This window comes from Zeus faber (genome assembly GCF_960531495.2).
Source record: "Zeus faber genome assembly, chromosome: 1".
Lineage (NCBI taxonomy): Eukaryota > Metazoa > Chordata > Actinopteri > Zeiformes > Zeidae > Zeus > Zeus faber.
The window spans coordinates 57,062,740-57,082,675 of NC_137193.1; the positions used below are offsets into that span (position 1 = coordinate 57,062,740).

The window sequence follows — 19,936 nt, forward strand, 5'->3', positions numbered from 1 at the left end:
ACACCAGACGCTTGTGGCAGGGCTGCAGACTGTAACAAACTACAAGAGCAGCTCCTCCCTAGCCACGAGTGTCGATGCCTCCCTCGCCAAAGAACTGAACTCCTTTTATGCGCGGTTTGAGTCTGGCAACAGCACACAAGCTCGCCGGCTAATTGGAGTTACACCGCTGGGATGAGCACGCACTCTCAGTGTCTGAGCATGACGTCGGGAGAGCTCTGATGTGGGTGAACACCAGGAAAGCTGCGGGCCTAGATGGCATATCTGGACGAGTACTGAAGACCTGTGCTAACCAGCTGGACCTGGTGTTCACTACAATATTCAACATCTCCCTGGCTGAATCAGTGGTCCCTTCCTGCTTCAAGAAGTCCACCGTCGTTCCTGTCCCGAAGATCGCCTCTCCTGCCTGCCTGAATGACTACTGTCCAGTGGCCCTCACCTTGGTGGTCATGAAGTGTTTCGAGAGGCTGATTAAGGATTATATCTGTGCCTCCCTCCCCGCACCTTGGACCGCTTGCAGTTCGTGTACCAGCAGAACAGATCCACGGATGACGCGATCTCCCAGGTACTGCACACCACGCTCACGCACCTGGATGACCGGAAGGGGGCTTATGTGAGATTGCTGTTCATCGATTATAGCTCAACTTTCAATACCATAGTCCCCACCAGACTGGCTGTCAAGCTGAAGGAGCTTGGACTGAATACTTCGCTGTGTGCCTGGATCCTGGACTTCCTCTCAGCCCAGCCCAGGTGGTTAGGGTGGGGAAGCACATGTCCAGCTCCTTCACTCTCAACACAGGATCCCCCCAGGGCTGCGTCCTCAGCCCCCTACTGTACTCCCTGTACACACATGACTGTGTGGCCAGCTCCAGCTCCAACACCATCATCAAGTTTGCTGACGACACCGTCATCGTGGGCCTGATCACCGACAGCAATGAGAAGGCCTACCACGAGGAGGTGACTGACCTGTCACTCTGGTGCCAGGACAACAGCCTACACCTGAACGTCAGCAAAACCAAGGAGCTGATTGTGGACTTTAGGCGTGGATTACAACTGAGGACGCATGCGCCCTTGGTGATAGATGGGATTTCTGTCGACAGGGTGAGCAGCTTCAAGTACCTGGGAGTCCACATCACAGAGGATTTAACATGGACTTTACAAACAGACACTCTGGTGAGAAAGGCGAGGCAGCGTCTTTACCACCTCAAGCAGCTGAGGTATATTGCATATATGTATAAAAAGTATGTATATGTATGTGACGAATAAACCTCTTGAATCTTGAATCTTGAATAAGAGTAGTTAACATTATGGATATGATTTGGATTGTGATATTAAAGATAAGACAATAATGTTAAGCGGAACATGATGCTGTGATATTGTCTCACCAGGCACAGACACACAGACTTTTATAAGGGAACTGTTTGAATAGAGGAGACATTGTTGAATCGCTTTTTTTTTAAAATGTTGAATATTTTAAATAAAATGTTCACACTCTTTTATAAATGTTTATTCCCATAACTTTAACTGTAATGTATTGCTTGCAGCAAGCTTAGAGGTTAGATTATTTCAAAGCTGTTATGAGCTGTTATGGACGTACATTATAGGGAGACATGTTAATGCTGGACCACATGTCCGGAGTCACAGCAATGAAGTGGGTCTCTTTTAAGTCGCTGGCAATATCCGTTCTTAGCTTATTGTAGAGATTAGGGATGGCGGTGTTTTGAGAAGTATTTTCAGCAAGGTACTGCCCATCCAGCGTAGCCGGTATTTTTTGAAATCTTTTTTTCTCAGCTATGTGAAATGGGACCGCCTCCTTTGCGCGATATCTTGCAACAGCCGTTGTGCACTGGACCCGTCTCGTGCCACCTCACTCGTATTTGGAGCCTTAAGCGAAAGCTGCACAGCAACTGGGCAGCTCGCAGTGCTAGTTCAGAGCAGTTTTGCAGATTTTTTTGGTGAACCTGCACACGTGCAACTGAATGAGTGCTCTGCATGTCCTTCACTGGCAGAGATAGGCTGTGTAATATCCTTGGTCTCACCTTTGGCACCTGGGTAGCCAATAATACAGTGGAAACCTCTTTTAGTGATCACGTCTATCCGCGTCAAACGGAGACCAAGAGGTAAAGTATCATGGGACTAAAGCAAAAAAAAAAAATGGTATTACCATAGTACCTTACGTTTTTTTCCATATGTTGTCATGTATAAAACGACCCAAAATGAACACTGTAAGCAGGCTACTTGATTACAATAAGCAAATAATTAAAAGAGCATTTGTATAGGAATGATTCTCTCCAAGCTTTTGGATCCATATAAGCGGTTTCCACTGTATTCCCAAATACAAGATGTTATGTTTTTCTTTGACACTAAGTCTAAGTCGTCCATGTTGGCATTTCACTGATGTATTGTGACGTAACTCCTCCCACCCCTTCCTACTCCCACAAATACAATTATGAAAATGAAGCAAAAGTTGCAATAAATGCATTTTTTTCGTATTTCGTTCATATGTTAAGAAATGCATCAGTGCCAGTTGTTTGAGCCTACTGTTGTGAACCAGAGTTTAAAACCTTGAATTTTCAGCTACAGCCCATTGACATTTTACCTAGTCACTGGCAATTTTAAAATATTGCCAATATTATAATATTTTTTATTATTATAGTTAAAATAATAATACATTTTATTATTATTATGATTACGACTATGATTATGATTATGATTATGATGATTATGATGATGATGATTATTATTATTATTATTATTATCATTATTATTATTATTATTATTATTATTATTATTATTATTATTATTATTATTATTATTATTATTATTATTATTATTATAAGATAAAGCTACAAGAAACTCAGAATTGTGTATTTGCAATTATCTAGACATTATACGTATATGTTGGCGGTCATGCCCTCAACTCTTTGAAATGTTATCAGCAACTCTAAAATTGTTACTAGCTGTCCCTTCAGGCTATGTTTTTTCTCTCTTTGTTCCTACAGCCAAAGGGTGAACAGTGCAGAGCAGTCTGTCACAAAATTTCAGAAGGTATCTAAATATAGAGTACTCGCCTATTCCTCTGTGAGAATTTCCTGTGATGCAACCTCAACAGGTTAAATTCATTAGATGTTTAAAAGTGAGGAAGAGGAACGTACATGCCCAACACCAAGTCATCAAGTCGTGCGTCGTGTGTGTAAAACCTTGACACAAAAAAAAAAAAAGCCGGGATCTTGCACAATCGCAGTTGTTGTCGGGCGGTTTTATTCTTCTGAGTTGACATACTTCATCAAGAGGAGCGTGGCAACACGGCTGCAGGCTCTAAACCACGTAATGATGTGATGCACTTTGACTCGGGTCATGTACTGACGCCTCAAACGGCGGCGCTGGCCTGCGGGTGTCTGGTCGGAGTGGGAGACGGAGCGGGGCAACCTTCAAAGGCCACTTCTCCCTGTTTATTGTAAATATGTTTAGCGGCACAGGGCAGCGGCAGGGTGAGCGGGACAGCTCCTACCCTCCCAGCGCACCACCTGACGCTGCTGCCCTGAGCTGCACGGACAAGAAAGATAAACAAGGGGCAAGGAATGTATTTTTGGTCTCACACAACAGCTTCCTGTTTTCCCATGTGAAATGGAGACAACAGTCTGGGGGAAAAGAAAACAGCTAAACAGCCATATACCATGTCAGGACATCTAAATTAAATCCCCCCCCCCCCCCCCCCCCACACTTCAATTATTTTTATTGTGCTGTTTACAGTCATTATCTTAATCGTGTGCAGACCCCGGGGGTGCTGGAGCAATAATGGCGAGATAGAAGTGTGTGTAGCCCTCCGGCCCTAGTTCCCAGCAGGCTCCTTCACCGGCGTAATTACATGGGGTTCAGGTCCTGGACGGAGCGTGATAGGGCTCTGGAATGTTGTCTTTTCTGCTGTTTCCAAGGAGGTCACGTGTCCGGGAATCGGCGCGCGGCGGCGTCTCATCTACGGGCGAGTAGATGATACGCAGCAAAAGAGAAATTGGAACTCTTTGAAAAACTTTTAGAATTCTCGGGATCAACTTCAATGAGCCCTAATGAATGATGACAACGTGTGTCAACTGAAAAGTCCAGATGCCACACATAGCTTATTAGTCAGGACTCCCACTTTGAGTCTCCTCGGGACGGCTCTCATCTCAGCATTCGTATTTTAATTTCCCCCTTGCCGAAACAGTGCGACGCTCTGTGCTCGGGTTACGTAACGAGATTTGATTTGTGGACTTGTGGCGGAATCAAAACAAACAACCGGACAGAGGCTGGAATTCAGGTAGTTGGAGTCAGAGCCGTTCAGAGCTGGGTTTTTACCCCGGGCCATCGGTCAACTCTCCTTTACGTTTTGACTTGATAAACAAAAGAGGTCAAAGGGCGGGAGAAAGTCCGCATGGGGGGGAATCACCGGGTTGGAAGGGAGCAGCTTTCCTTGTCAGACGTGTGGACGTCAGTGATGAATGAGGATGGGAAGGGGGGGTCGTAATTGGGCGCTTGGGCTTCAAGTGTAATATAGTTAATGTTTAAGTAGAAGCCGAGTGCGGACTGCAGTGATGTTATATGGTCTTGGTAACTATGGAGTCTTATGAGTGAAATGGAAATGTCACCAAACGCTTTCCATTGCAACCCATTTCGTTTAGAAGTTAATAAAGGCAAGTAGCACATGTTGCCAGTGAAACAAAAGCAAACTCAACACAATCAAATCAAGTCTTTTATGGTTTAATTTATGATCGGCAAGGGTCCGACACATGACAGGAGACATTTTGTTGCTGCATACCTTTGTCTCTATGGTAAAGTGTGTGTGTGTGTGTGTGTGTGTGTGTGTGTGTGTGTGTGTGTGTGTGTGTGTGTGTGTGTGTGTGTGTGTGTGTGTGTGTGTGTGTGTGTGTGTGTGTGTGTGTGTGTGTGTGTGTGCGTGCGTGTGTGTGCGCGTGCGTGCATGCGCGTGTCCGAGCGCGTGTGTGTGTGCGCGCGCGTGTGTGTGTGTGTGTGTGTGTGTGAGAGACGGCGAGCAGATGGTGGGAGCGGGGACACATGCCCTGACAGAGAGGCCATAGATTCCCCAGACCGACCCCCTCCCCGACCATAAATGGGCACAAGTGACCTCTGACCCTCGGAACGCGTCGCCATTGGCCAAAACCGGTTGCAGTGGCCCCCGCAGAAACAGAGCTCAGTGGTCAGCGAGAGGAAGGGGAGGGGGCTTATTTAGACAGGACTTTGGGAATTCCCCCCCCCCCCCTTCCTTACCGCCCCCCCCCCCCTCCGTCCCTCCCTCCGTCCATAGAATTCGGACTCAAGCAGTGTCACAACAAGCCACGAACAAACGGGGAGTTATTTTTCCATCTGGAAACGAGGGGAGTTGGTCATGGCCAGTCTGTGTTCCAGCGCATGAAAAGCTTCATTCAGCAATCCGGCAATGAGGCCAGGGTTCTTATTGCATTTCAAAATAGAGAGGGACAGAGCGAGAGAGAGAGAGAGAGAGAGAGAGAGAGAGAGCATTCGTCGCAGGAAGCGGACAGTTCATAGGGAGCCTTTTGAGCCGCGAGGGAGGTACGCCGTCTCGCCCCCCCCTTCCAGGGAGCCGCTGAAAATACAGAGAGAGAGTGAGAGAGAGTGACAGGGGGAAAGTAAAGCCGCGATCCCCGGAATCCTTCGGTACGAGAAGAAGCAGGAGGACAAGAGCCCTCTGGTTAGCCACAGCTGCGGGGCAGGGAAGGGGGACACCTCTATGTGAGCATCTTCAGCATGACCGCTTCTCTTGGTATGTATCGCTGCAAGTACGTGTGTTTATGAGTGAGTGAAATGCTGTTTGCATCCAGGATTACGATGATAGATTATTAACCTTTGCAAGAGCGCGAGCCGACGTGCATTTGGATGTGTGGTTTACAGCGGCGGAACCTCATGAAGTACAAGTGTTTAAGTACTTTCTGCCTGGGGACTCATCTGTTGAAGAGAAGCTACAGTAGCTCTTTATTCAGTATTGCAGGCTGTGTCATATCAGGGCACTGTCAATATGGTGCTTTTTACTTAAGTAGTGGGTCTGAGTTCTTCCAGTTCTTCTTCGCTGGTGTTTCATGTGTGTCAATATAAGTGTATCGGTGTGTGTTCTTGTGTGTGTGTGTGTGTGTGTGTGTGTGTGTGTGTATACATGGATGGGCACGGCGTACTGCTTCACCTTCCTCTCAGAAGTGAAAGTTTGCTTTGCCATGCCATAAACTAAGACTGGCTGTGTGCGCAAAAAACGTTGGCACTTCTGGTGCCTTTCTCCTCCTCATTCCATCATTCACTCCCTTTTGTTTGTTTTTCTTTTCACCCCTTCTCCCCCCAGGCAGTTCCACTCTTGTTTTTATGTGAATTTCTTCGATGTTTATATTCCGTTATCTCACCCCCCCCCCTCCTGGGAATCGTAAGCGATGCACTTCCCTCTCACCCCACCGGCCTCTGCTGTTTGCACACAGCTTCTGGAATTTTTCTTCCATAGTTTAGTGTCGAAAACTTTACTGAGAAAACTACCCATCCCCCTCTCCAACCAAGTTTTAAATACCAAGTCGTTGCTTTTTTTTTTTTCGTGTCAATAGTAGATCCAGTTTTGAATATTTTCCACAACACGACCAGCGGTGTCTTTGATACGTGTCTCTCGGTTGAATGGGGAGAGGGTTTGTTCCACTGCTGCGCTCGGACATGATCTCATCCTTTTTTAAAAGACTGTTTTGGCCGCCACCAACGAGTCATGGAACACTTCTGAACTGGAGGTTTACCCAAAGGAGGCTGCCCCCCCGACCCCCCACCCCCACCCCCCTCTGCTCTCCAGTGACCTGGAGTGAACCGAACCGCCTTTGAAGACTTTCATTGTCGGTGACGCTCGGCGCTGTGGCCCTTTTTTTCTCCGATTTCACAGCCTATCGAACCGGATTCCGACTGGACAGGTTATCTTCGCGGCATCTTTTCTTTAAAGTGGCGCCCGCCCTCGCCGTCCTGCTCAACAAACCCCAAAGATCTCATGTCTACAGGAAACTGAGCCGGACTCCGCAAGATGGCAACATCCTCTCTCCATTATTTAAACCCCTCAGACGGCCAGCCCCACCCGCCTCCTTCTCCCACCCCCCCCGCTCCCACTTGTTTGTAGTGGTATCATTGTTCGCTCCCTCTTCACTTGCCTCTCCTCTTCCACGCCGATGGAGCCGTCTGTCCAAACACAAACCCAGGGAGGGGAGAGAGGAAGTGGATGAACGCACCGACACCTGCTGGGTTGTTCTCTCTGCAGGAAAATACTCTGGACATCCAGACAGCGGTGTTGGGGAAAAATGGGACCGGGCCTTGCAGTTGCTTGATGTTAACTGTGGATATAGAAATAAGGAAATCACTGAACAAACTACAACTTTGGTAAAAATTTCATAGTCCAAGGGTGAGCACTCTCGGACCATATCGAGGAAACTCTGGTCCTGGAACGTTAGGGTTACAAGTGTTCCCTTTTCTCTCCCTGTCCCTTTAGTGTGCAGTGCAGGGCATTACGATGAACAGCTGTAACATGCCACATGTCTGCTTAATTCTGTGTGTGTGTGTGTGTGTGTGTGTGTGTGTGTGTGTGTGTGTGTGTGTGTGTGTGTGTGTGTGTGTGTGTGTGTGTGTGTGTGTGTGTGTGTGTGTGTGTGTGTGTGTGTGTGGGTTGAAGTTTGAGTGAGCAAGAGTTTTGAGAAAGCAAGATTAGGAGAAGTGTTCTTTTGTCGGATATAATGAAGAGGCTCTTATGCTGCTCTGCACATGTGATGGCTGGATGTTTTTGTTTTTCATTTTTCTGTGTGTGTGTGTGTGTGTGTGTGTGTGTGTGTGCATGTGTGTGCGTGTGTGTGCGTGTGTGTGTGTGTGTGTGTGTGTGTACGTGTGTGTTTTCTATTCTCCTTTATTTCCTTTTAACCCCGGCTCAGAGCTTCATTCTTTCGCCCTTACGCAGCAGCAGCCAGTGCGGTTTGATGTAGGGAAATATGAAGGGAAGGCCTTAACTCTGGATGATTGATGGCTGTTTTTTATTGATTAATCACTCTTAGGCATGATGAATGCGCGCACATTTTATCTCCTGAACACTCTCTCCCTCTCTTTCTCTCTCACTCACTCTCTCTCGCTGTATGCGATTATGGGAAATCTGTGTGTGTGAGTGAAGCTGCGATGATTGAAGGATCAGCTGGTGGGGGCTGGCAGTGGTGCCCACGTGGGTTGGGGCCATCTGGAAGTGGTTCTCCATGGTTCTGCCCCCGCCGAGAGGCTCCTTGGCTCGCTAGGGAGACGGACACCAGAGGGCTTCTCCACAGGTGGAAAGGAATGGACGGGGGAAAAGAGAGCAACTGGAGAGAGAAATAGAAAAAATGTCCAATATCCAAGACAATGCCCCACAGTGTACCTTAGTCGAAACCTTTGCATGGACACCAGTGGGTTTCATATGGTTGAGGTTTTAATGACCCATTCTCCATCTCTCTCTCCCACTCTTTCACTCTCTCTCTCCCTCTCTGCAGGTTCTTTAATTAATGCATGGCTTAGCTCAGAGCGAGTAGCTATGGACACCGGGCACTGTGGAGATGGTGTGTGCGGGGGGCGGCTGTGAAAATAGACTCTCAGAGGAACGCCTCTGTGAATTTAATAAGAGATGGTGGTCGGAGGAGGTGGCAGGAGGCGGGGGGTCAGGTCGGGTTCACATTGCAGTGTCGCCGCCGTTCGCCTATTATTACTGGAAGGATCTGGGAATGGGTTTTTCGAAGTTGCGGATGGATTCTGTGGCAACAGATGTGACGAAGCACCGTGAAGAGGGATTACCATGGGAACGGAGGGATCATCATCAGCAGACGGCAGTGGGGGCTGTAGGGCCCGGGGTGGGGGCGCGGGGGGGGGTCTCGGCCACTGTCAGGGATCATCCCACAAGTGAGAGACACGGAGAGGCGGCAGCTGTGGGAAAGTTGAAGTGAATTCCCTGTGCTAAGTGCCTTCCCCTTCGGGGGTTTATTTCCGCCTTTGTGTTTTTGTTTATGTCATCCAAACAAACACTTGAGTATCTACATGGAGCCTAGGATGAGCTTGGATTGTCTGTGTTGCGGTATTTGTGGAGGCATTGTGTCTTCGAGTGACAGTTTGTGAGGTTTGTGCCTAATTGGGAGGCTGACCGCCACGCAACCACTTCTTGGCCCTTGACCTTTACAGAATTCAAGTTCAGCGTTGACCATAGCGCTGAGAAGGTCAATGTGGGGACTCGTCAGGCCGATGAAGAGACAAATCCATCTAGAAGTAATGATGTTATTAAAACTTGAGATTGAAGGTTTTAGAAAAGTGGGTGAACCTAACTCCTGTAACACTCAAGATGTTTTTTGGTTTTCACACACACACACACACAGCTTTTTTCAAGAGTCCTGTTTTCAGGCCTTTCTGAGTGCAGATGTCCCAGCTATGATGAGGTTAAGCCCACTTTACAGCAGGTAATATTTAATACCCCTCAAAGTGATGTAAGATTCTAGAGAAAGATTGCAGGCCTTTTAGTAATACATTATCCAATATGTTTTCCTTGAGAGGATTTTAGCTATAGCTTGCCTGCAGGTAGTGCAACAGCGCTAAGGTCCGGACCAAAGTTTCTTCGCTGCCAAGTTAGTGAATGAAGCAAGGGGGGTAGGGGGCGGGCTGAACAAGGAGGTCTTTTGTGGCGACCAAATATTTTCACAGTGACTCATCATTCTTCATAGGCCTGGTTCTGGCCTGAGGGAGCCTGTCCTCGTGTTTGGCGGATGACGCACCATGTTGTCAAAATGTCACGTTCGGAAAACCCTCATGCTCATACAGTCTCTCTCTCCCTCTCTCTCTCTCTCTCTCTCTCTCTCTCTCTCTCTCTCTCTCTCTCTCTCTCTCTCTCTCTCTCTCTCTCTGTGTAGTATAGACCGGTGGGAATGTGAAGGATACATTTGATCACGGTGGTAGGAAATGCCATGTTGTTGCCTTCTGGGAACCTCCCCAGAGTCATATTAATGGGAAAAGGCGGAGGGGGAGCGCAGGGAGGTGAAATGAGGAATTTGGGTTTTGACGAGTGGAGGACTCTCCAGCACGTTCGTTTCCCCTTCTGGAACACCGACACCTTACCAATGTCGTGGACAGTGGTCGGTTTGAACCTCTGTCTCCCTCTTGGTTAATAAGTATGAATGTTCTACTTTTGTTTAAAAGCTCCTGCTGATCAAGGCAGGTCACCGCTCTGAGGTGACTTATGTCATTCATATGAATGGACCTGTCAAGTGTGAAATATTTTCATCGGGTCTTTTTCACTATACATTCATGAAAAACTATAAAATTAGATCAAAAATATAAAATCAATATTTTTACGAAGAGAACTTGTCCAAATGGTTGATTGAGATTCCACGTCACCAATCACTGTGTTATCACAGTATCGAAAACCGCCCTTGTCTTTTCACGGGAATGCATCCCCCTTTCTGGTTTCAAGGGATTTGGGTTGTCATTCTTGAAGCCGGTGATTGTTTACTTTTTCGCCCTGCAGATTCTCGAGGCTTCCTGGATGGGATTAGCCACGCCGGTGGCTCCACGGAGGGAGAGCTCTTCAGGGCAGAGGTGTCTGTCACTCCAACCTCCTGCCAAAGGAACTTTGGCTCCATGCGCTCGGTGTCTTCAAGCAGCCCGCTGTCACACATGGACAGGTACAGCACGAGTAATGTTCTTACACGCACACACAACATACGCTGATGCACACACATACTTGCACTCACCAGTGTTGTAGTCAGCCTATTAGTGGGGATGGATCTTTCTGTTTCTGTTTTCTCGTACATACATTATCAGCTTTCCCAAACAATGTTTTTGGCTTTTATGTATGAGGTTATAATATAACCTCATACATAATATAACCTCATACATAACAGCTAAAAAGCATTATTTGTTTTGATCTAGTGTACTACTCATGGAATTGTAGGTATTTACATAATTTTGGAAGTTCCACTGGACATACATTTTTTTGAATAGAGAAGAATAACGTTTATTTGTACAGAACCTTTCATACAAAATATCCAACTCAAAATGCTTTTAATTATTAGAAGGCAATCAATAATGATAAAAAGCAAACAAGCAAAGTGCATTTCATGAAAATGAGTACATTTTTTTACTCATTTTTTGGATCATCAATTTAGACCTTGAAGGACAGCAAATTATTTTCAATCATTAATTCTCTTCTCCAAGGAATTCCCAAGCAATTCTCAAATAAATATCAAATTATTATCCAAATAATAGTCATCAGATATGTTGAATTCTCTGCTCCGTACCTCCAGCCCAGCCCCAGCGTGGCAGGACAGGACTCCCAGCTCCCTCAGCTCCTCCTTCCTGTTCCAGCACTCGCCCCCTCCCTCCCTCAGCACCCCCAACGCCCACACCTCCCCCCGGGGGACGCTGAGAGGCCTGGCAGCCCCTACGGGACCCCGGGGGGAGATGCAGCATTCCGACCTGTCCTCCTTGTTGCTGGGGAACGGAGCCCTGGAGCACAGCCTCCTGGAGGCGGTGGAGGGCCTCGGGGGCCTGGGCTTGGGTCTGGATCTAGATCTGGATCTGGGCTTGGATCTGAGAGATGGCAGTCTGCCTCCCCTGCTGCCTGAGAAGAGGAGGGGAGGGGAAGGGGGAGAGCTCTACTCACCATCGCCGTCCCTCAGCGGGTTCTCCAGCACACACAGCGGGAGCCCCAGCCTCGGTGGAGCCCCGTCACCTGGAGCAGGTATAGGCACATACCACAGTGTTCTCAGCCTTTTTGGACTCAGTAAGAAAAATTATTTGTGTGGCAGGCACATTTTATGACATACATAACACATTTTATGAGAAGTCAGTACAAATCTTTCAAATATTGCTTACCAATAACCTTACACTTGTAAAATAAAATATTTTGATTTATTTATTCTAAATGTGTTTCGTGTTTCATATTCCTATTTCAAGCAAAAGTTTAACATAATATGATCAAATAAAATGAAAACATGCTCTACATAAAGGAGATTCAACACTTACAAATAGCTAAATAACACTATTGTCCCAAACTGCATCACTTAAGGTGATAGTGCAGCAGTGAACGACCATTAATAAAGCCTCAACTGCCTCGAATAACCTGTATGAATCCTCCCCCCCTCCCTGCTGATTCTCAAATATTCTCTCTCACCTGCTTTGCATTGCTTTGTGGGTCAGTGCCATTCGCGTGTCTGACGAAAGATGTACTATCTGTGTTGTGCAGAGTTGCCTGGCAGCAAACAGGTCACAGTGAAGTTTGTCCAGGACACGTCCAGGTTCTGGTACAAGCCAGACATCTCCAGAGACCAAGGTGAACAGCTGCCAGGCTGATAACGCAGTCCTGAGCTGCATGTTTTTTGGTAATTTTCACGATGAAATGTGACGATTGTAACTTTAGCTAATCTCCTCGCCTTTCCCCTCTGCTCTGTTGACCTCCAGCCATTGCAGTGCTCAAAGACAAAGAACCGGGTTCCTTCATTGTCCGAGACAGCCACTCGTTCCGTGGGGCTTACGGGTTGGCCATGAAAGTGGCCACGCCCCCTCCTTCCGTCCTGCAGCAAAGCAAGAAAGGTAAGTAGGAGATAGAGAGGGGTTCAGAACAATCAGGGCTGAGTTCACCGTTAAGCAATTCTTTCTGTCTCAATCTGTGAGAACATTTCTTTCACTGAGGCAGCAGCTAAGTACGCAACCAGCCAACCTTCCAGTCATCTGTTTGTGTGTGAAGCGGATCTTTAAAGCAGCTGAATGTTTATATGTTCAACAGGGAGCCTTCAACTATCCCAGGAATGTGAAGAGGAGCTAATTGATAAAGGAAGGAATGGTACAAAAGGCTTAGTAAATCTGGCCCTCTGTGTTTATCTTCCCAAATACGATTTCTGCCACCGGGCTGTAATATTTATTCCATTTAATCCAATAATGCACTGGAATTGACGATAAAATGCACATTTTGAAAGGCCTCGCTAGGAGGCAAATTCAAGCAAAGGGCGTCTGGATATTGGCGTCGGATTTTTCTGCCTTTAAAACCTTGCGTTTTTCCTCTGAAATGTATTTTTAGTGCTCGTGGTTTTGGCAGCTTTGCTTGAGTTGCACATGTGCTTTGAGGCTGTTGCCAAGTACGCTTGTATGTTCTCTATTTTCGCATGTTTGTGAATCGCTTGACCAAAGAATCTTAATGGCTTAGCGCCATCCCCGAAAGGCAGCCATTGTTGTGTTCATCCTTTGCTCCTTTGCAGCGGGCGACCTGTCAAACGAGCTGGTGAGACACTTCCTCATCGAGTGCACGCAGAAAGGTGTCCGACTCAAGGGCTGCCCCAACGAGCCGTACTTTGGTGAGCAGGTCGTCCTTCTGCTTCTTCCTTCAAGAGAAAACTCATGATGGACCTCAGCTGATGTTGAGATCCAGGGGTTTTTTGTTCTACCGCATCCGACAGCAGAAAAGTCACTTAAACATGACATTAAGTTGTGAAGTTGTGCCATCAGCCCTGGGTTTCAATCATTTTTCTTTCAAATCAGCAGAAGATGCAATGCCTTGAAAATTACCTAAACAAATATTTTGGCGCCAATCGGTCCGGGGCACGGCCTCCCTGGGTTTGGGAAAGTACCTCTGCCTCCCTCTATTGGGCGGTAACAGAAAATGCAGTTAGTGCCAAGACCGTTTTTGGAGAACTGAGTGAACTAGGCACTAGGAACGGTGACTGGATTAGAGGAAAGATCACAGGCCTTCATGGGTTGAGAAAGGTTGGATGAGGAAAACTACTAAATCAAATCCTACAAGATCAATAAAGATCCAATAAACAAGGAATTGTGTATTGTAATATCTGTTCATTTTGATTGTAAAGCTTTGATTAAATGTTTATTTAATTTTGTTTGTCCCGTACTGACAGGAAGTCTTACTGCGTTGGTGTGTCAGCATTCCATCACCCCTCTAGCACTGCCCTGCAAGCTCATCCTACCTGACAGAGGTACTGTGTGTGTGTGTGTGTGTGTGCGTGCGTGCGCGCGTGCGTGCGTGCGTGCGTGCGTGCGTGCACAGCATGCGGCACGTACATGTAAGCGTCCATAGTGTCAAACTTTCGAAGAAACTGTTAATAATGTCAGGCATCCTTTAGGTATCTTTAGATTTGTCTTTGATTCTTACAGTCTGATATAAAAACAATTTAAAATAAGTGTATTTTCATTGTGTATTGAATATCAAAATACATTGACACAGGTCACAGGTTACACAGGTTTCCCCAAAAAATAATTTCATAGCTATCGAAACTTTTAAAATGTCACACATTGGAATCAGAATTGACAGATTGGAAAATTTCATCCTTGCTCAGAAGCCTGTTTCTCAGTAAGATATGTGTGTGTGTGTGCGTGCGTGGGTGCGTGCGTGCATGCGTGTGTGTAACTCCAGACCCTATGGAGGAGCTCAATGACTCATCTCCACAGACAGCAACCAACTCTGCAGCGGAGCTACTAAAACAAGGAGCTGGTACTTTGCGTTCCTGTGTTTTTTTGTAGTTTATGGCTTATAAAATGGATCGTCTCTGCCCTAAAATAACATGCTCTGTAACTGAACGTGTACGTTACTGTGTAGCCTGTAACGTGTGGTACCTGGGCTCTGTGGAGCTAGAGTCTCTGACCGGCCACCAGGCGGTCCAGAAGGCCACCAGTCAGACCTTGGCCATGGAGTCGCTGCCCACCTCCACCGTGGTACACTTCAAGGTCTCTGCCCAGGGCATCACACTTACCGACAACCAGAGGAAGTGAGTCCCCCCCTACACACAACGTTGAGTGTCTGCTACTCGCCCTCCACCTCAACCCCGGTGCTGATTGTCCCGCCTCTGTGTCGTTCCAGGTTGTTCTTTCGTAGACATTACACGGTGAACACCGTTATATTCTGTTCGCTGGACCCGCAAGGACGCAAGTGAGTGCTCTCCCTGGGTGTCTGTGGGTGTTTGCGGTCGGAATAATATGTTTATGGTGATTTGATTATGATTTCTTTCTTCAAAACAGATGGACGAGAGAAGGCGGTTCCACTGCAAAGTAAGCTCAGTCTTCCTCACTGCCGCTACTGTTGTACGGCTCTAGTGCTCTATATGTGGGACTGCTGGTCCTCGAATTTCCACCATTTGATTCCTTTTAAAGTCTACTTTAACTGGTCTCAGGTGAAAGGCTAGAGAATCATAAGAAGTGGACCAATCAGAATGTGTTTCTCATTCGGAGTGCGATAAATAAAGCCGTGATTGAGCTACATATACAATGCACACACCTTCTTCTTGGGTCTCCTCCTTAAATGTAACTTTTTTTATTCCTCTCCATCTTTTCACCGTCAGGATCTTTGGCTTTGTGGCCAGGAAGTCTCAGAGTGGCACGGAGAACGTGTGTCACCTGTTTGCCGAGCACGACCCCGAGCAGCCAGCCAGCGCCATCGTTAACTTTGTCTCCAAGGTCATGATAGGGTCCCATAAGAAGTAGCGTGGGGGGGGACACTCAGGACTGACCCTCCCGGGGTGGGGCCGCCTGAAAGACGCTGATGTGACTCATAACCTTTATTCGGACCTGGACCAACACAGAACGAACTGAACAATATTCTAATGTTTGGTCCTGTCGGTCCACACCGCACCACGTCTTAACAGGACTTTGTGGAAACGGCCTGCGATGCAGTCCGCTGCCACTAGAGAGAGCCACCGCAGCGCTGATCTGCAACGAATTGACCGGATGGATTTGGGCGCCCATTGAACCATTTCAAACTCTCAATTCTTCTTTTTATTCCCTTAATGTATATTTAAAAACGCTTTATATGTTTTAAAAATGAGATTTGATGTGAATTTTTGTCATGGTATTAACTGCTTTTTCCAAGCATTCATTTTGTGTCTCTCTCTGTGCTATTATACCATTTTTTTCAAAAGTTAATATGCTTACTTACATACAGTACAATAAAATGCGGAAAAATAACAAATGCCCCACACAGTCATCAAATTAAATCAAAGATTTCAAATTATGGTGTTTTACTTTATGGAACCGCTTTATAGGGTTCATGACATGTCCCAGCTTTACAAAACACTTTTAGTCCATAACACATAGCTGTCATAAACATTCTGGATTCTGGATTTTGGTGTTTCTTGTCCTGAATAATTCCTTCTGTCATTTTTATATATTGGTTTAAATATTTATCCCCTGAAATACTATAAGGGCATAAATGAATTTTTATCAATTGTCATATATTTTTGTATATTAACGTATAACCTACATTGACAATATTGTATTGGCAAGCCTTACAGCCATTCAAGGTTTTGTTATGAGGGAAATATCTTTATATAAAATTATTGGGTCTATCATTTTGTAATTGTATGACTACTCGAGTTATCTGTACGTCTCCATACCAGACAACTTGAATCGATGGTCTAATAGACAGCAAGAACATCAATTCTAAACACCAAAAGAGCTATTTTCAACACTGTTTAGTGAAAATAATCTGTTAAATTAATTATATTTAAACTATTGAAATGTTAGAATTAATTTTAACTCCTGTGTGATGCCTCTGTTGACTTTACATTTGCATTAAAATAAGCCATTATGAGAATGAGGATCAGTCGTTCAACATGAATATTTCAGAAAGATAAATGAATGTTGCCCAACAACATGGTTCAACAACAACATTTTTATGTATTTTATGTTTCACACAATCGATCTCTTTAATGAGTCTCAAATAATTCAATTAGGCGTGATTGGGCCAAATCAACAGATTACCTGTGCATTGTGGTTTTAGTCTGATTTTGAATTAAATGACAACCTGCAGACTCCTACATGTGAAGTTAAACATGTAGCTCACTGTTTTGCCAATAGAATAGACGGTGGTAATGTGTGTGTGTGTGTGTGTGTGTGTGTGTGTGTGTGTGTGTGTGTGTGTGTGTGTGTGTGTGTGTGTGTGTGTGTGTGTGTGTGTGTGTGTGTGTGCGTGTGTGTGCAAACTAAATATTCAACTGTCAAAACATTTGTGTTCTTTAGTTCCAAACCTTCCTCTTTTCCTCCTCTCTCTCTCTCTCTCTCTCTCTTTCTCTCTCTCTCTCTGAAACAGTAGATTAGTCCACACAAGCTGCTAGAACCACCCATTAAAAAATAAAACCCCCCACTCAATGTGTGTGTGTGAATCTGTGTGTGTGCCTGCGTGCGTGCCTGTGTGTGTGTGTGTGTGTGTGTGTGTGTGTGTGTGTGTCCAGTTGCACACGTTAGGCGTGCTAATTTGGACACGCACGTGGCAGAGGCCGTGGACGGCTGGCGGTCTCCGTTCTCCCGTCAAGTCATTTCCTCTAAAAATCCTCGTATTGGGACAGCGGTGTCCAAACTGGCAGCGCCGGAGACCAGTTACTCAGACGGCCCCGCAGCCCAGCTGTCCTCAGTCCTGTCAGGCCAGGGGAGAGCGGTGGAGGCGGGGTGGGGGTGGGTAGTGATGGTCGCATGTGTGTGTGTCGGGGGTGGGCGGGGGGGGGGGATCCAAAGGCCTGGGATGACCTCACCATCACGGGAAACTTTCCCACAGCCCCGACACAAAGAGGGCCGTCAAAAAGGTAAAAGGGTGAGAGATGAGAAAGAATAGAAATTTAACACAGTGCGTAAAAAGGAGCCACATGAGGAAAAACTGTTCGTCGGAGAATGAGAAAAGGTGGCGGGGTTAAGGGGGTGGGGTGGGCTCGGGTTATGGAGATTTGGCGTTTGATAAGAGGCGGAATAGTGCTTTTGCTCAAATGGGAGAGTAACAGAACCCCTCCACCCCCCCTCCAACCCTCACCCCCCGCGAAGGGACTGCTGAGTCACCTGCGGCCATTTTTTTTTCACCCAGGTCGCTCTGCTTCACTTCCTGTTCGGCCGGCCCCGCCGCCGGTGGACGACATCACATTCCTGGCATTGCTAGCTCCGTACGCTGTTTGGAAATCCAAAGGCCTGCTTCCGTTTGGGAATGCTTGCCTCACAGAATCCCTCTCAGCCTGTGATCCCCGGCCCCCTCGCACTTTATTTGAGTTAGCTATTTAAAGCCTGTGCTAAGTGTACTGCTGCTCTGACTACATGGGGGAGAAAACACGCACACACACACAGACTAAAACCACAGTGGCCCTCGCATTATCCCCTGTCTATTTTTAATTGGGTGGCCTGAGGGCACTTAGCCTGCAGCGCTGACTGCAACCAGGTCGAGAAAGTTGTTCATTTCCTTTTTCTCGTGATGTTGCTCCAGCGTCTGCTGAGTTCAGTTCCTCCCACCACGCATGCACGCACAGTCCCAAATAGGGTTCCAACACCTCAGAGACCGCCAAAATGTTTTATTTTTTTTTCACAGAGCGGGGCCGCATGATACGCACATTTAAACACAATGACAATTTTTTATTCACACACGCACGTACACACATTCCAAGGTTTGGAGCCTACATGCTGAGAAAGCAATGCTTCTATGGCCTGCCTCTTCTTTGCATTGTCTCCCATATAGTTCATTGAAATACACACACACACACACACACACACACACACATACACACACACACACACACACACACACACACACACACACACACACACACACACACACACACACACACACACACACAAAAGCCTGGATGCTTGGGTATCAACGTTAGTCTTAATGAACCTGTCTCCAGGGGGAGGGGCCGGGGTAATATCCCACACAAAGAGCTCCCGCTGAGCCACCAAGCCAACCAGAGGCCAACAGATTAACTTTCATTACATCAGCATCCCCACAATACACTTAATGAGGGAGGGATTGTGTGTGTGTGTGTGTGTGGTGTGTGTGTGTGTGTGTGTGTGTGTGTGTGTGTGTGTGTGTGTGTGTGTGTGTGTGTGTGTGTTTGTGTTCTTGTGTGTGGGTGTGTGGGTGTGCATACTCTCATACCATTGCATCACTAATTAAATGGGATGACTCACTTTTGCTGATTCAGTGTGTTCAGCTGCCCCCCCCCCCCCGACACACACACACACACACACACACACACACACACACACACACACACACACACACACACACACACACGCACACACACACACACACACACACACTCAAGCCCAGGTACATATGTACATACCCATGTACACATATGCACAAAGGGATCCTAATCTCATTCCGCATATCTGTTCTTTATATAGTGTGTTTGTGTTTGTGTGTGTGTGTGTGTGCCTGCGTGCGTGTGTGTGTCAGGCTTGTCTTTTTCTGGCCGTTTCCTGCTTCTAAATTGTTTTATTTGACGTGACGGACCTCTGGTTCATGTTTCAAGTTTTTTTCATCTTCAGTTTCAACCTCATTCCTTCGCCCTCTCCGTTTTATTTCCTCCCTTTTATTGGCTTCTCCCGCACACTTATAAACTTTACAGAATGTGGGAACAAAGTTGTCGGAACGTGGAAAGCTTTTGAGCGGAGCACAAGCTCCACGGCCCAGTCTCTCTCTCTCTCCCTCTCTCTCTCTCTCTCTCTCTCATCCTCTCTTACTTTCCTCTCCTTCGCTTCAATCATTTGTCAGTATTATGATTCAGTATTCCTACATCACGAGCCATCTCCTGAGAAAGAACGTAATGAGTTTCTGGGCGACATGACCCAGATTTCCTCTCCTCCGCCGTTAAGGAAAGAGAGCAGAGCGGGAGTCGGTGCAAAGTCAACTAAAATGATGGGTGAACTAATTAACAAGAGAGCAAAGAAAGAAAGTAAGAAAGCAGGAAAGAAAGGCAGGGAGATGACCGAATGAGCATCCGAAACAGAGAAATAGGCTGAGAGCCGGAGTGAAAAGCAGAAAATGAGCAGAGTGTAAAAATAGAAAGGGGTCGTTTAGGATGGTTGCACAATGAACACCAGTGTGTAGGGGCTACATTAATGGCAGTCGGTGCCCATTTTGGTGCACCCCCCCTCCTCCGGCCTGACCTTC

The 19,936-nt window shown here is 46.6% G+C and overlaps 1 protein-coding gene across 2 annotated transcripts in view; it reads left to right on the plus strand.

The window, feature by feature from the left end:
• Window positions 1-16,600, plus strand: part of tns3.2 (tensin 3, tandem duplicate 2) — a 27,197-nt gene extending 10,597 nt beyond the window's left edge. For both annotated transcript variants that reach the window (XM_080002485.1, XM_080002486.1), the window contains exons 6-16: window positions 10,535-10,691; window positions 11,313-11,749; window positions 12,254-12,340; window positions 12,469-12,600; window positions 13,263-13,358; window positions 13,914-13,991; window positions 14,429-14,506; window positions 14,612-14,780; window positions 14,873-14,941; window positions 15,031-15,060; window positions 15,351-16,600. In XM_080002485.1, the coding sequence (XP_079858611.1) occupies window positions 10,535-10,691; window positions 11,313-11,749; window positions 12,254-12,340; window positions 12,469-12,600; window positions 13,263-13,358; window positions 13,914-13,991; window positions 14,429-14,506; window positions 14,612-14,780; window positions 14,873-14,941; window positions 15,031-15,060; window positions 15,351-15,492 (1,475 nt within the window). In that variant the 3' untranslated portion in view covers window positions 15,493-16,600. The remainder of the gene's footprint in view (window positions 1-10,534; window positions 10,692-11,312; window positions 11,750-12,253; window positions 12,341-12,468; window positions 12,601-13,262; window positions 13,359-13,913; window positions 13,992-14,428; window positions 14,507-14,611; window positions 14,781-14,872; window positions 14,942-15,030; window positions 15,061-15,350) is intronic.
• Window positions 16,601-19,936: the final 3,336 nt, after the last annotated feature.